The sequence below is a fragment of the Leptodactylus fuscus genome, chromosome 10, assembly GCF_031893055.1.
Source record: "Leptodactylus fuscus isolate aLepFus1 chromosome 10, aLepFus1.hap2, whole genome shotgun sequence".
Lineage (NCBI taxonomy): Eukaryota > Metazoa > Chordata > Amphibia > Anura > Leptodactylidae > Leptodactylus > Leptodactylus fuscus.
The window spans coordinates 16,747,625-16,765,385 of record NC_134274.1 but is presented as its reverse complement, the minus strand read 5'-3'; the positions used below and the strand labels follow the sequence as shown (position 1 = coordinate 16,765,385).

Below are 17,761 nucleotides of genomic sequence, written 5' to 3'. Positions count from 1 at the left end.
TCTATTACTGTAAGCTCTGGGGCCAGACAACCCCTTTAATAATAGAACTTGCTCTGTGCAAATCAAGACCTTACACTGCTATGTCGATGGGAAAATTCCATTATTACAGCTCGTTGCTCTTATTCGTCATAGGATTAGAGCAACGGACATTAACGACAGTGGAGTGAAGGATGCGGACGGAGCCCCCTTTGACTATAATGCAAAAAACATGACAGACATTAAATAATGGCAGTGTGAACCCACCCTGGGGTGCAGCTCTCTGAAGGCAATGAAACAAAAAATAATCTAAAAAATTGGCCAAGGCAGGAAAGGCGTTAAGGAGACAATACATTTGTATAGAGAAGTCTGACGTTATCCAGTATGTGTATCAGTCTTTGAGTCACTGTCGGCCCATTCTTCTCCATTCACGTCTTGTACAGCACTCGCATAACTTGTGAGACTGGTTTTTGCACATGCCTGACCGCCGGCGAGCTCTCCAGTGCAAGTTATGAGTGGACTGTCATTCTCTGCCTGCCAGGGAAGGGGTGAGACCTGGCCCATCCAGTTCTGCGAAATGATCGTATCACAAGGCTACGAAAAGATTTTGTCATAAGGAACCCAAAAACACAAAGACATGGGGGAGAGATGGATGCTGCTGTGTTTGCTTTCTCTTCAGCTGAGCGGTGAGTGAATTGGGGTTTTTTGGGGGGTTACAGATATGTGTTATATGCGGAGAGTAGAGACAATATAACTGCAGGGCATGGACAGGGCAGGGTGTAACAAGTGAACATGGACTCTGGCTGTACAGACGATAGAGTGGACTGAAAGGCTCAGGAATACTCTGTCCCCTGTTTTATCATGGGTTACAATAGTTATGTGAATGGGACATAAGGAGTTAATTATATATATTGATTGGCAGACTCGTACATATACACGACACGTAGAGAGGGGATGGAGTCATTGTCTAACACAACACCTTCAGAAATGGACTCTTCAATATTAAGAGCAGATACCTGTATCTACCCAATAAACCATAAGTCCTGATATACCCCATAGGTCACATGAGTCCTCCTGAGATACCCCATAGGTCACATGAGTCCTCCTCATATACCCCATAGGTCACATGAGTCCTCCTCATATACCCCATAGGTCATATGAGTCCTCCTGATATACCCCATAAATACATGAATCCTCCTGATATACCCCATAGGTCACATGAGTCCTCCTCATATACCCCATAGGTCACATGAGTCCTCCTGATATACCCCATAGGTCATATGAGTCCTCCTGATATACCCCATAAATACATGAATCCTCCTCATATACCCCATAGGTCACATGAGTCCTCCTCATATACCCCATAGGTCACATGAGTCCTCCTGATATACCCCATAGGTCATATGAGTCCTCCTGATATACCCCATAAATACATGAATCCTCCTGATATACCCCATAGGTCACATGAGTCCTCCTGATATACCCCATAGGTCACGAGTTCTCCTGAGATACCCCATAGGTCACATGAGTCCTCCTCATATACCCCATAGGTCACATGAGTCCTCCTGATATACCCCATAGGTCATATGAGTCCTCCTGATATACCCCATAAATACATGAATCCTCCTGATATACCCCATAGGTCACATGAGTCCTCCTGATATACCCCATAAATACATGAATCCTCCTGATATACCCCATAGGTCACGAGTTCTCCTGATATACCCCATAGGTCACTTGAGTCCTCCTGATATACCCATAATCACATGAGTCCCCCTGATATACCCATAGGTCATATGAGTCCTCCTGATATACCCATAATCACATGAATCCTCCTGATATACCCTATAGGTCGTATGAGTCCTCCTGATATACCCATAATCACATGACTCCCCCTGATATACCCATAGGTCACATGAGTCCCCCTGATATACCCCATAGGTCACATGATCCCTCCTGATATACCCCATAGGTCACATGGTTAGGAATTCCATTACTGTTTTTTACATTCGGTCATCTGCATTCATATTATTATTATTTATTTATATAGCACCATTAATTCCATGGTGCTTTACATTTGGGTGTTTACATACAATACACAAGATATACAGGTAGATATCATACTAACAGTGATCGGCGAGGGCTTACAATTTTCCATATCTATGAGGAAGTCCCCCTCCCCTGTGATCGGAGACAGGCGTCCATTGTTCCTTACTTACCCCATAGCTGCCATTCCTACTATCCTGGCATTGTATCTAGTATCTATCTAGCTTACAAGGTGACTGGCGGTGTAGATGATAATCATTATAATGTTTTATTGTTACTAGTAGTATTACAGTAATATTAGTAGTATTAACATAACATTATTGCATTATTACCGTATACGGAGCCCGGTCCAGATCTATACTTACTACGACTTCATGATACTTGTAGGTTTGCAATGTATAAATGGACCTTGAAAGGGTATGCTAGTAGTAAGTGCTAGATCAGTTGGGACCCCCACCAATCATGAGGCAGGCAGTCCCGAGGTCCCCCATTAGACTAGAGAAGTGGTCACACACGCACATGACCACTCAATTCAGTTCTATGGGGTGGCTGGAGATAGCTGAGTTCTCTTTGGCAATCCCATAGAGATGAATAGACCAGCAGTACACGTGTAACTATCACGCCATTCTATTAGTGAAGTTGGGATCCCCATTTTCATGATCTTGATCTGTAGAGTCCCAGCAGTCGGACCTTCACCCATCTTGCAGTTATTCAGTGCATAGGGGATAGCTAGTTACTTTGGTTCGCTAGACCTGGGTGGGGGTTCTGAGTGTTGCGACCTCATACAGACCCCAAAATGATGCCTTATTTCAGTGTGAGGCTTAAAAATGGCCGCCTTATGGCTACATTCACACAAAATAGCACAAAACTCCATCAGGATTTACAGATTATACACATATGGATAATCCCTACCACTGTATTCACACAAAGCAGCCCCTTCTCGTCCGTGTGTTTCAGGGATCCATTTTTTCCATGAGCTCATTCACCTCTATGGACAAACTGAGGCTCTAAAAATTCAATCTGTGAAAAAATAGAGCACATGATGGAGAATTAGATAATATTCTGTGGATAATCCCTAAATCCCAGAAAACAAAGCGCCTCACTACATGATCACGAGCACAGTCTGCAGACCTGTAACCCTTTATATCTTTACTAAATAGACAATACAGTGTATCGTATATAACATATCAGGTCGTGGTCACACATCACAGATTCATGGCGGATTTATTTTGTGGACTGTGCACCACAAATACGTATTAAGTATACGGTACAATGTGAATGGGGTTTGAGATTTTTGAGATTTTCTACATTGACATTTATCATAATGTGAAATCTCTCTATAAGCAGCCAAAATGCAGCAAAATGTGAACATGCCGTAGCATAGACGCTTCCCAATGCCACCAGATGGGTATTCATATGGTACTATAGTCATCCCTAAATGTACAAGCAGTATTTTAGCCATAGGACTTGCAATGCCAATGTACAAGTTCTCAATAATCCCTCCGTTCACTGACAACCAGCAGAGATTTTGGAAATTGCAAGGAAATGAATCGAAAAGCACAGCAAAAAGTTGCAAAAATTTTCATTCCATAATGACTGAGCGACATGTACACCTTTACAGTACGAGGTATTTGTACTAGATCATCATCGCCTCTCCTTGACATTGTCTAAAAATAAAAAATAAAAAACTTTCCAAACATGCACTTTGGCCAAGGTGCACGAACAATGAACAAACGTCGCTTCGGCCGAGCCCTGCCTGACAGCAGTCGCAACAACATGCGTATGTAAAAATTTTACCAGAGGGTGGAATTCACACCAGTCTGGTATTATGAGTCCTGATGTTACTGGATTAATTAAGACACATACAGATGAGTTCTCTAGGGGTTATCCAGAGTTTAAAAAAACATGGCCGCTGTTGTACATACATGCTCGGCTGAAACTGGTCTTCCCATAAGCAAGGAGGCAGCATCACAGTGCGGTTACTGCGTGCCTGACCCTAACAGAGCAAAGGAGCCGGCTGTTCTTTCACAGTGAAGTCCCCTTCTGTACCTTGTGGCCATGAAAGGGGTTCAGTCTCTTGCAGACGGCTGTGGGCTGGCGAATGGGCGGTGCACGGATGTCACAAATTGACTACCACAGCAGCCGGGAGGATTTGTGGGCTGGTCCTGATCACCAGACAAGCCAACTTTTGGTTCACACTTATGATCACAGCAGTTTTGCTGACTCCTCTTCCGTGTTGTGTTGTCTTCTCCGCGTTTAGTGTTTACAATTATTCAGAGAAGGGGCTGTCGCCCAGTTGTCCCTGTCATTAGTACGTAGGGACAGGGGTTGGGTCCAGTTTAGGACTCACTGTCTCTGTCTTTCCCGTCCTCCCTGGTATCAGCAGCACCACTGGGGAATTGCACAACTAGAAATCCCCTTACAAATGTTCATTTGAAGAAATTCAGGCATGAGATATAAACCGATCGCTAATAGTTCAGTCAGACAGTAAGCAAAGCAGACCAAAAACTAGTGATAGCAAAGCAGAAAAAGTTTGAGAATTCCTGTCCAATGAAACTTCAGACATCTATGAAGACTGTTGATGAGCAGGGGAGTGCGATCTTCACCAGCAGGGGTGCAAAAATTGAAGTTGCATCTAAGTCCTGGTGACTGAGGAAACCCAACGCCCCGTATGTTACATTAGTACTACAAATACTACATGAACGTTGGTTGGCCCAGTTACAGTTTTTGGATCAGGGCCCAGGAGCTTTAACCTAATCCTCTGTTATACACCTAGTGAGAGATTAGACTGGATAATCTATAGGCCATTACTTAACCAAATTGATGAATGGGTGAATTTTAATGTGCCCAGTCCTTTGTTCTCCAGAGAGATAAGCTGCCACCTGAGGAGTAGGTACTCTGCACTTCCTATCCAGAACAGCTGCCAAGTCGAGCATGTATGTGTCTGAGATGGATTGCAAGGAATAGCTGTCAGCACAAGAGCATTCACTGCCAGTTATCCAAAGCATATAGCCAGCCTAGGTCCTCCATAATGATCGCACCTCTGTGTTTTATCTCTAGGATATTACGTTTCTGGACTGCAGGACCACGAAATTGTCTTTCCAGAACGACTGGTGAATAGAGTGAAGAGGGACGCGGGGCACAGCACAGTAAGAAGATCTTATAACAAGCCATATCTTAAAGGGATTATCCAGGGAATGTAATTTACTTACTCCACCTGGACCTGGGGTCATGTGATCAGAATTGGCTGGTGTACAAGGCAAGATAGATCTCCGCCGTGATATAGACCAACAGTCCAATGTGTACAGAGACATCCTCAACTCTTCGCCTTGTTTGGCATCATAGAACAAAAACATCAAGTCATTCTTTACCAACCCAACCCATTTGTTTCTTTAAAGGGGTTGCGCCGTTAAGGGCACTTATCCCTATCCACATGATCCGCAAGTGTCTGATTGATGGGGTCCATCCGCCGGATATATATCTCCAGTGATCAGGAGAACGGGGGACCAAAAATCCATCAAGTGTGAATGGAAGATGGGAGCTCCATTCACTGCAACTGTAATCTCTGGCAGCGCCTGCCGCCCCATAGCATTGAATGGAGCGCCGGTCAGGCAAGTGCACCATTCACATGAGGGGCTTTCAGCCCCCATTCTCCTGATCCAGGTGGGTGGGCTCCCATTGATTGTACAATTATCTACTGCCCGGTGGTACAACCCCTTAAAGGGATGCTTTGTAGATCGCACTTCTACCCACTCCAAAGGTCCCTGTGTGTTCAGATTCAACCAAAAAGTAGAGACGACCAGGGATCCGCTGTCAGAACGGAAGCGGTGGGTTTCACTGAAGTGAGTACTGTTTTTTAGTGAGCTCGGGATATGATGCTTCTTCCCAGAGGGCTCGGTAATAAATATCCTTTTGGGTGCATTCACACGGAGTAACGTGCCGCGTGATGTGGCATGTATACGGCGTGTGAGACTTTGCACTCCCATTGATTTCAATGGCCACAAAATCACGGCCACAAAATAACGCGGCGTATACGATCCAGGCTCCCATTGAAATCAATGGGAGCTTTTACAGTGCGCAAAGTCTCACACGCCGTATACGTTCCACATCACGCGGCACGTTACTCCGTGTGAATGCACCCTTTAGTTGTCTTTTCTTTTAGGACAACCTGAAACAACTGGTGTGCTCCGACATCATAAGGTGCATGTGCACAGCAGTTGTCAGGAAGGTCGCCTTGTAGCCTCGGGCTAAAACTTCTATTTTTTCACAATTCTTAAAGAACTTTTCTGAGAAAAATTTTCAAGGCAGATTTACTGGTATTTGGATTTCAAGGGACCTTCAAGGTCTTCTGGTTTACACAGTCAATCCTGGAGATCTGGTTATACAAGTCACATAAATGTGCAATACATACTCTAAGTATAAGCAAAAGCTGCTGTTATCACATAAATGTCCATAAACACACCCAAAAAACGGATGTACATGAGGATTACTGCCATGCCTTGTCTATAAACTGTTCTACATTATACACGTCTGCAGCAGGTATTACAGGTGAATTGTTGTCACAAGTAAAGCAAATAAACCATGGTATCAGGATCACCTTATGTAAGCAAGGAAACCCTAACAGGAATATGCCCTTACGTCTTACCTGGAAACTCCACATGAAATAGATATAGGCCAAGAGCACAACGGAAGCGGCTTTGGGGTGGGTAAAAAATGATTCCTAAATACTTTCTGAATCAGTACCGTAAGAACATTCACCAAAGCCAACATTAAGGGTCAGGGGGTTGTGGACCTACTGTGCTACCAAACCAATTTGACTATGGACCACCTCGTGGTGAGGTATAAGTAGCCCCATAATTACACTTTAAGCCCCATAAAGAGATATGGACCATACATGGAGAGACTGCCCGGTGTTGGTTGCAGCTGGTCCAGCAGGCCAAGAGACACAGGGGTAAGAGAAGGGTAAGGTCTAGGCAGATAGTCAGGGCAAGTGACAATGATTAAGTAGTCAGATGCAAGGAGGTAGTCAAGACAGACAGCAATGGTTCAGGAGTCAGACACAAGTATCAGGCGAGACAGATACAGCAGATTCTCAATATGTGTTAACCTATTTGCAGCCGTCATACTTTTCAGTGCAGCAGTGCTCACAGCCGATGCGTTAAGGTTGCTATTCCTACAAGTGAAGCTTTGTCTGGGTCTGCAGCCAATCAGAGCTCAGTGACACCGAGCCAACCATAGTGCTGCCTCAATGTCCAATCCTAAGTAGTGGCAGGGCACTTAAAGTCTGTTTGTTGTCACTCAGGTGCCTGCCACTAGGGTGTATACAGGCCTTCAGCATGCATTTATATATTAAAAGAGGACCTTTCACCATCTCCACCAATTCAAGCTCTTTAATAGGTGCCACTCCACTGATTCTTACGCAGCTGGAATTTTTCCTATAACCCCACACCATTCCTGAGCAATCAGTACTTTTACTTTCAGCACCCAATATGCTGAGGTCTCTCTACTGTTAGACGGACGAGGTCCTGGGATCTAAAAGTACACAGCCTAAATAGCATATTGGGCGCTGAAACTAACAAAGATTATATTTCTCAGGGCTAGAGAAAAAATTCCAACTGGGCCAGAATCAATTGAGGAGGAGGGGGGGAGACGGGGAAGGTTCTCTTTAAATGGGAGTGTCGTATATGGTAAAGAGCTAGTTTTCATATTGGCGCACCTGACTATTAGGTACTTTTTGGTTGCCTGGTACTTTTCTATTTATCCTTGTTCCTTATTTGCGTTTCTGTAGATAAGAATCTTGAGTTCAGCTTCTCATCTCTTTCGAGAGACGTCATGTAAAATTGAGCTGTTTAACATTTTATCTTTAGGACGAACACGTATCCTACATCATCCAAACTGCAAATGATACTCTAGTCCTCAATCTCCAGAGGAACAGGTATGTGGGATATCACCGATGATATGAGGGCAGCCATTACTATTTCATATTTCAGCTTCCATAACACTTTATATAGTATAATAGTGGGGTAACACTTTGTAGCAAGTACAATATATACAATATAACATGGTACAAACAAAATAAGGTACAGTAGGTAGGATCCAGAATAGGTATAACAGGTCAGAGAATGACATACGTGGTTACAGACATGTGCATGAGGGGTCAATGGTGGAATACCAGTTGGGGGACAGGTTATACATGTGTCATAAGATGTTAGTTTTCAGTCAGAGTTTGAGGGTTTGAATGTAAGATGGAATAAAGGAGGTAATTCCAGAAAAGAGGGGCAGCACAAGAGAAGTCTTGTCAGTAAGCAGATGATTCGAGAGGTAGTACGGAGGTGATCATGGTGGACTGGAAGTTTTAGGCTTGAAGGCTTTGTAGCTTAGAATGAGGATTGTAAATGTATATTTTGTATGATGGGCAGCCCGAAGAGGGACTAACAAAGTGTAGGCCAACCAGCGGGCACAACCATATATGTGTACCGGAGGTATGGGGAGGAAGGAATAGCTGTCGGATGAAATAGCGTTTACTTGGCAGCCATCCATGGTATATATCCACTTTTAGAGGAAAGAAGCAGAGCTAAAGATGGAGGAGATCTTTTTTGTAGTCTCTAGGCCGCAGAAGGTGTTGCGGTAGAGTAGTCAGGATCTTCCTTTCTTTTGTGGTTCCCAGTTAGCAGTGAAAATCCAATGTCTCTGTTATAGAGGAAGAGAGAAGGTAGAGGCAGGTGTGATGGGAACACGCTAGAGAAACAGTCAGCATGTAGAATGAAGATTCATAATACAGAGCCTGATTGTGTCCTGTATATTTCCATAGGGATTTTGTGAGTAAAGAATTTGAGCACTTTACCTACAGCAAAGATGACGGACTGGAGGCCCTGAATCGCACCGCACTGGTACGTCTCATCACAAGTGTCTCAGTCAGGCAGGATTCATCTACATGTGAAAATGGATCAAATCCCAAACTTGTAAAAAATTCTAAAAACTAGTTTGGATCAGGCATAAAGTCCCAGGTCTAACGAAACCTTTTTTGGACTACAAATCCAAACTCACCCAGCGTCGACATACCATGCAATAAAGACAGAGGAGCCATTGTTTCTGAGAATATACCAATAATGGCTCATTGTATAAAGTAGGTAAAATGGAAATATACTGTTGTGGTCGTAATCGACAATATCGGGTCAATCAGTCAGTCCAAATTAGAAAGCACGTGTGCACAGCGCTCAGAATGACTCAGACACCTTGTTCTGGTTTTTTACTCAGCTCGTGCTACATTGCCCTGAGGCCGCACCGCTGGGGTTTATTTACGTCACACATATTTATACAGGAAGGGGAAAGCATGGGTTAATGCAAAATACAGTACGAAACTCCTCTAACACCCCTAAGCTGTCCACCTCCCATTGGCTCTTGACTCTGCGGCACAACCAGATCCAGTGTCGGTTTCAACCTGAGGAATTTGCCGTGAGGTGTGGCAGGCAGGATGTCGGCGCCATCTTTGTTTCATAACTGATTAGCTTGGTAGCAAGGAAAAATTAGTATTTGTAACACACAACATGTACATACCTCCCAACTTTTGAAGAACCGAAAGAGGGACAAAATGTGCGGCGTAGTGCGCTGCGGCAAATTTAGCCCCGCCCACTTTTGTGTTGACTCCGCCCATTCTCATAAATTTTTCATGTGCCCGCACACAGTATAATCCTCCTACAGTCACCTGTAAATTATATGTTCCCCCTCTATCTCTCCCCCAGCTTCATATACACCCTTCATCTGCCCCCAGTTTCATGTCCCCCCTCCATCTCTGCCCCCAGTTTCATGTCCCATCCATCTCTGTCCCCAGATTCATGTCCCCCATCTCTGCCCCCAGATTCATGTCCCCTCCATCTCTGCCCCCAGATTCATGCCCCCCCATCTCTGCCCCCGATTCATGTCCCCACATCTCTGCTCCCAGATTCATGTCCCCCCTCCATCTCTGCCCCCAGATTCATGTCCCCTCCATCTCTGCCCCCAGATTCATGTCCCCCCTCCATCTCTGCCCCCAGATTCATGTCCTCTCCATCTCTGCCCCAGATTCATGCCCTCTCCATCTCTGCCCCCAGATTCATGTCCCACTATCTCTGCCCCCAGATTCATGTCCCTTCATCTCTGCCCCCAGATTCATGTCCTCTCCATCTCTGCCCCCAGATTCATGTCCCCCCATCTCTGCCCCCAGATTCATGTCCTCTCCATCTCTGCCCCCAGATTCATGTCCCTCCATCTCTGCCCCCAGATTCATGTCCTCTCCATCTCTGCCCCCAGATTCATGTCCCTTCATCTCTGCCCCCAGATTCATGTCCTCTCCATCTCTGCCCCCAGATTCATGTCCCTCCATCTCTGCCCCCAGATTCATGTCCCTCCATCTCTGCCCCTAGATTCATGTCCCCACATCTCTGCCCCCAGATTCATGTCCTCTCCATCTCTGCCCCAAGATTCATGTCCCTCCATCTCTGCCCCCAGATTTATGTCCTCTCCATCTCTGCCCCCGGATTCATGTCCCCACATTTCTGCCCCCAGTGTCATGCCGTCCTCTCCATCTGCCCCCAGTTTCACGTTCCACCTCCACATTACACTTACCTTCGCCTTCGTTCCCCCGCTGCTCTCTGCGCGCCTCTCTCTCTCTCTCTCACTGGCGCACAGTTGTAGATGCAATGTGACATCATCACATCGTGTCTACAAGTCAGTAGGCGGCATTCAGCGGCGAAGCAAGGAGCTGACCTGTGTCAGCTCCTTGCTTCAGCCGCGTATGTATTCAACTCAGATCTGCGTCCTCTGGATGCAGATCTGAGTTGAAATCGGGACATACCTCCCTCCAACCGGGACCGCGGGACATGTCACCAGAATCGTGAATGTCCCGCGGAAATCGGGACGGTTGGGAGGTATGCATGTATAATATAAAAAGTATAAAAGTATAAAGTAGAACTCCAGTGATAAGGCATCAGTGATTACAACAATACATTTAGGGGATGGATGGCCACATGTGGTGTTTACTCTACAGATTTACAGTCTGGATTTTCAGACGGAAAAACCATTGTATGTTACAGTAGCAGCAAAGTGGACGAAGGTTTAACAAATCCCATCCTTGCACTGCAGAACAAAATCAACAAAAAAATTGACATTTGATGACAAGTCAACTCAATTTGCAGATTTCTATTGCAGATTTCACTCTTTGCAATGTATAGGGTTAAATCCATGGCAAATTTGTAAATGGTACATCAGATTTGTGATAAAATCTGCAGTGGAAAATTTACCCTTCTGGTCTTACCCTGAAGGGGTATTCTGAATGACCTGCCAGGACTGTGACTCCTTTGCCTATCTGTGTCAGCCCCTTGACTATTGATGTCTATGAACATTACGGAAAGAGTCAAGCACACCCACGACTGCAGACTGATGAAGGAGGGTCTTGAGACCTCCATTTACTAATAAGTAACAGTCCTGGAACTTTAACCAGCGCCTATAGGCATTTATGGTTAAAAGGATTGTTTAACTATCACAGTGCTGCATATATCCAAGCAATAGGTGATAGGTATCTGATTACTGGGGGTCCCAATGCTGGGATCGCCATCAATGACGCGAACTGGGTTCCCTGGGTCTCCACCTGTCCTCATTGTCTTCTGTAGGGCAGACAGAGATAGGTACTTAGGAAATGAATAAAGCGGCAGTGGGCTGTCACTCTGGGACCTAGTTCTCTAGGTGGGGGTCCAGTGATCAGACCCTTTTCCCAGGAATAAGGGGGCGTTCACACTACCGTCGGTGTCTGACAGGTAGTGGCCGCTCAAAATCTGGCACGGACATTAGGAGCGGACACTAGCTGTGTCCGTGACACCTGTCATTTATTTAAATGGCGATCGGGCGCGTTCTTTTGCACTCTGTGCCCTTCCTTCCCTATCCGCATGTAAAGATGTCCGACTTCTCAAGCGGACAGAAAAATCCGACATGTACGGTTCTTCTGTACACTTGAGTTGGACATCTTTACATGCGGACAGGGAAGGAAGGGCACAGAGTGCAAAAGAACGCACCCGATGCTCATCTAAATAAATGACAGGTGTCACGGACACAGCTAGAGTCCGCTCCTAATGTCCGTGCCAGATTTTGAGCGGACACTACCTGTCGGACACCAACGGTAGTGTGAACGCCCCCTAAGCAAACTTGCACACTCCAACTGTGCAAAACTACAGTCCCCAGCATGCACACTAGTTATAGAAGTCAACAAAGCAAGCAAATAGGAGTTGTAGTTTCTCAATAGCTGGATGGCCAAAGGTGACAAATGTATCCTGTGGATAGGTAAAAATTCTTATGGTGGGACAATCCCTCTAAAATGGTGATACATGGGGTTTCCTCCAGAGGAAGAGATGCTGTTTGTAGCTGTTCTCCTATTGTTCACATTTGAGCTCGGTGTCCATTGTTCTGGTCCGTCAGAGGACCAGAACAAAAGACACACGGACTATTAAAAGAGCAGACTCCAACAGTGAGTGACAGACCCCATTACCTATAATGGAGTCCGTCGGATGTCTGTTGTTTTAAACAATTTTCTACACCCAGTAATACATTTTGTATTATGAGAGACATTTCATAGGACAGGTTATTGTTACGTGTGTTTTTTGCAGGACTACTCCTGTTATTATCATGGACAGGTGGAAGGACAGGAAGACTCTGTTATCGCCCTCAGCGACTGCCATGGCCTCAGGTTGGTTTGCATACATATATTTGCATTGGTGACATCATGGTTGAGCTGTGAGCGCCAAGTACTGAGTGCTGGAGAGAGTGATAAAAGGACCTATCCATAAGCAAACACTGTAACACAATTATGAGTGCATTTTAGTCTTGGGTGGAGTTGGGTTTGTAGAAGAATCTTGAATATACTGTAAGAATATGTCAGATCTTGTGAAAGAGGACAAAACGCTCTGTTTTTAAACAGCTGATCGGCAAGGGACCTGAGTATTGGGTCCTCCACAAACTTCAGCTGATGACCTAAGGACAGATCATCCATTGATAAGCCCTGAAGCCCCTGTAAAGTCTTCCATAGATATTACATGTTGGTTGATGGATCCCAGCAATTTGAGTGGTAAATTCCTCAATCTAAAGCTGTCACCTGAAAACAGATTAGTGGTATCCGATGCCACAGGGGTAGGATATGCCGTCACTTACTGAATGATGGGGGATGCCCACTATATTCTATGCATAGACGCCACAGCGCTTGTAAAGTTTCCCTTCACAGCAATGTCCCCTGTTGCCTACTTTGCAGGGAACAATATGGCTCCATTCATTAGAAAGGGGTTGATGTAGTTTCTTGCAAACTTTGTGCTCAGGAGCAGAACAGGGGACAAGGGGTCTGTTCGTCTAGTTTCTGAAAGTATCAGATGTGCCCCCCACTACCAATAAAGCATTGTGCAGTATCCTAGGGATATGCAATAATAATACATGAGAAATATCATCTACATTTGCAATATTTTGCTAGAAATCTAAAGTCAATGCTGTGTATTGTAGTGCGATGTTGTTTGCTTACTGTTTTTGTAACTACCTGTCCCAGGGGAATCATGTACTGGAATGATATGCATTACGGCATTGAGCCTATGGAGCATCCCTTTCCTGGAGCCCATCGCCTGTATCAGATGGAGGAGCCTGATGGACACTCTATGTGCGGCGTGGAGGGAAACATGGACACCTCACAAACTTTACTGCCCTCGTATTTCCATCTCCGTAGGGTAAGGACCTCTGTGCCGTGTAATGATACAGATCACATATATTGTATGTATTGTACTATGGGAAGAATATGCAAATCTGTCTTCCATGATGTAATTAGGAAGTCAGGTGCCTCAGTGTTGCAAACCAATAGAGGGCGCTCACTGGAATGTGCAAGCCTGTCTTCCCTGATGTAATTAGGAAGACAGAATCTCAGTGATATGGCCCAATAAAGGCTGCTCCCTTTAACATCATGCTCGACCTTCCAAGAGGCCTTTGTTTTGCAATGATGCTGGGATTATTACCAGGTATAGTTTCTCAACCGAGGACGGTCGTTTCGATGTTATTGCATCTCGTCAGCCCAGTGTAGAGAAGACTAACCTGGTAGAGGTGAGAGGCTTAGACAGGGTTAGGGGGATATCGTCACTCCTTGCACATTCCAGTGAGCGCCCTCTATTGGTTTGCAACACTGAGGCACCTGACTTCCTAATTACATCATGGAAGACAGATTTGCATATTCTTCCCATAGTCCCTTGCAAAGTGGAGTGCTAAAGGCTTAATAATTCTCCACACACCGATATGGTGGTCTCTCCCGAAGGAGTGACGATACCCCCCTTACCTTGTATGTATTGTATTCAGACTAGTGACATCACACCCTGTAGTGGAGCAGGGGTATCATCTGTTACTGTATATATTATTTTTGTATATTTTAATGCCTGTTATCCAGTGTCTATCACATGAATATACAGTGATGTGTTTTTCTTTTTTTGCAGATGAAGCGAGCTGTTCTTCCTGTAACCAGTTACGTAGAGCTCGGGGTAGTGGTGGATAATCTTAGGGTAAGAAATCCATCTCTATGTTCTTATTACAACATGACAGAATATGAGTACAACATAGGTTATCAAGGTATATCACAACAAAATTCTGCTCACCCCTGGGCTGTTCCCATATTGGCAGATCACCGCCTGGACTACAATAAGTGGCCGCAAGTGCCGACCATCAGGGCAGGACTTATGGAAAAAGGCAAGCGGCGCTGCTGTACACTGTTTCCATATCTCTCATAGAGGGTAATGGGAGCTATGGACATAGTGTAGCACAGCTGACCTACAGTGTTTACGGAGATCCCATATACCTTTATGGGAGGTACAGAAACAGCGTACTGTCCATACTATATACAACACAGAGCCAGAAGGAGATAGCTCCGGGCCATAGTACTGCAGCTCAGCTCCCATTGATCTGGCACCTGGCCACTATACAGGGCGAGAAGCCAACTAGATCTGGTGCCATCTTATGTGGTGGGTGATGAGAGTAAAGTACACCGCCTCATAGCTGGTGTATGTTACTAGCATCATGTACACAAGATTTCTGGCATAAATGATAATAAATCTTGTGGGGCTAATGGCCCCTCCCCCTGCATGACCTTGCAACACCCCATTTTTAAGAAAGTGGCAAGGGCGACGCAAAATAAAGTTGCATTTTTGTTGTTCAGAAACCCGATTTTCACAAAAATTGGCACTATTTATGCCAATAAATCTGTCCCATTGATTTCACTCCAGGTAATGGTGCTCAGCTGCAATACCTGACAGAACCTATAGACAAGAGAGGCGCTGTTTCTTTAAAAAATAATCCCTTTTTTTCTAACAGTGAACAAACTTGTTTATAAGGTATAAAACTATCCGTCTTCTTACAGTACAAAGGTGTTAACTCTAACAGCACCGCAGTGGAAGTGGAGACCATACAGCTGGTGAATATTGTGGATGGGGTAAGTGATATTACCATGATCACTATGTACCAACTATGCCAGAAAGTGCAAACATGACGGGGCGTGACTGATTTGGGAAGTGGCACCGGTCTCTTCATAAATCAGTCACATGCTGGTGTGCCAAAATTTTGTGCCGTAGACCCCAAACCCTGATCCCAAATATAGAGTGAGACGAGCCTAAGGACGTCTTATTGTCTAAATATGTTTTCTGTGTTCTTAGATGTTTCGTCCCCTTAACATCCGAATAGTCCTGACTAATTTGATCACATGGACGACCGAGAATCCCATTGATGTCAATTCAGGGACCGCTGGAGACGTGCTGGGAAGGTTTTCACAGTGGAGGAGTAACACGAATACCCTACAGAGATGTGACATCTATCATCTGCTTATGTAAGTGATCCCGTAACATCACAGACATCAGGGATATAATGCAACTATCTGGTTGGGCAAGGACAACATTGCTTAGAAGCCAATTTCACAACATATGGGGCCTCTGCTCTTCTGCCTGGTCAGCCCATACAGGACCATTACTATTACTTCTATACACCTCTCTCCAGTCCGGATGTTATCTTTCTGCTATACACAATTACAAGGTGTCTATGGGCTGTATCCTTATGGAGGAGTTTTTAATTAGTGACCTATCTTTAGGATGGGTCATAAGTTGTAGATCCATCGGGTCTGACATCCGGGACCTCCAAGGATCAGCTGTTTGAAGGGACACTAGTGTTCCCTGAATGCCGCTTCACAGCCCATGTGATATCACATTTATTGGTCACATGATTTCAGCTTAGTCCCATTCAAGTGAATGGGTTGAACTGTGATACCAAGCACAGCCACTATACAAATATACGGCGCTCATCCCAGCATTGAAGCCTAGGGCTGATTAGCCAGGGGCCAACGCTCCCATTGAAGTAAATATGAGCGCCGTCCTCTACGTGTCCTACCCACATTGAGTCTGGCTTCACTCAGGCTGAATGTGCAGTGGGAGAAAAGTCCTGTAGTTTACTCTTGTGGGGTTTTCTGGGCCTATAATATTGATAACCCCCAACACTCAGCTGTTTGAAGAGGCCACAGTCTGCAGATGAGTGCTGACACCTCTTCACTGCTCACCAAGCACAGCGCCACACTATGTGTAGTGGCTATGCTTGGTATTGCATCTCAGTCGCATACATGTCAGGCCTGTAAATCGGACCACTTCAGACAGCTGACCCCCTGATCTAATGCTGATAACCGGTCCTAAGAATAGGTTATTATTACCCCTATATATATTGACATATTACAGTCACTTACCATACAGTATTTCTTCCCAGTCCATAATTACATTACAGAATTAACCAGTTATTACTTTCAGAGGGCGCGGCGCGTTCGGCGATTTTATTGGCATGGCATTCATTGGCACGGTGTGTTCACCAAGTTATTCCAATTCCATTAGTACAGTAAGTAAAGTTTTGCGTCTCCTCCAGTGTTTGTAGCTTTCCTTGAGATGTTCACCCTGCATTTGTCTGTGCAGTTCAGTATTGGGTCCACTCCTCCATCCCATGCCGTGGTAGTCGCTCATGAACTTGGGCACGTCCTGGGAATGAACCACGATGATGGCCGATGCCCCAGCAACTATATAATGTTCAGCATAGTCAAGTGAGTATTGCTGGTGAGGTCAATGTCAATATCCACTATAGCAGGGGTAGGGAACCTTCGGCTCTCCAGCTGCTGTGAAACTACAACTCCCAGCATGCTCCATTCACTTCCATGGGAGTTCTAAGAACAGCAGAGCCAGTATGCATGCTGGGAGTTGTAGTTTTGCAACAGCTGGAGAGCCGTACGTTCCCTACCCCTGCACTATAGGAAGGATGTTATAGACCTGTCGTCTTGTACTTGTTTCCTTTTTCCCGACAATTTCATCCTCATATCTTTAAAAAATGGACCCATCACTGCTCAGTCTGATTTACTGTTGAGGGAGAACCCCCGTCAGAATACGGGTCACTTCCAGTGGTCAGTCACCTGCTCCAAATTAATCATGCATGTGCGCGCTGACAAAGATAAACACTGACATTGATGCAGTTTCAATCTCAGTCCATGCAATGAGCGTGATGCCTGTTCACACAGAACTGAGGTTTATTGAGGAAGTTACAGTTTTTATACAGGAATGCAAGAAAGATAAGAAAAAGGCAGGCTGTAAGCATATACGTCTTGTATCTGAATACACTGGCGATCAGTCATTGGCCCTTAAATTTCAACATCTTTTAGCTTTCGAGTTCCCAGGAAATGATA

The 17,761-nt window shown here is 45.0% G+C and overlaps 1 protein-coding gene across 1 annotated transcript in view; it reads left to right on the top strand.

Moving 5' to 3' along the window:
* Positions 1-419: 419 nt before the first annotated feature.
* Positions 420-17,761, top strand: part of LOC142183344 (disintegrin and metalloproteinase domain-containing protein 9-like) — a 29,334-nt gene continuing 11,992 nt past the window's right edge. Inside the window, exons 1-11 of the mRNA XM_075258399.1 lie at positions 420-662; positions 5,083-5,171; positions 7,890-7,957; positions 8,834-8,912; positions 12,657-12,736; positions 13,580-13,754; positions 14,505-14,570; positions 15,422-15,493; positions 15,714-15,883; positions 16,845-16,929; positions 17,004-17,128. Coding sequence (XP_075114500.1) covers positions 614-662; positions 5,083-5,171; positions 7,890-7,957; positions 8,834-8,912; positions 12,657-12,736; positions 13,580-13,754; positions 14,505-14,570; positions 15,422-15,493; positions 15,714-15,883; positions 16,845-16,929; positions 17,004-17,128 — 1,058 coding nt within the window. The 5' untranslated portion in view covers positions 420-613. The remainder of the gene's footprint in view (positions 663-5,082; positions 5,172-7,889; positions 7,958-8,833; positions 8,913-12,656; positions 12,737-13,579; positions 13,755-14,504; positions 14,571-15,421; positions 15,494-15,713; positions 15,884-16,844; positions 16,930-17,003; positions 17,129-17,761) is intronic.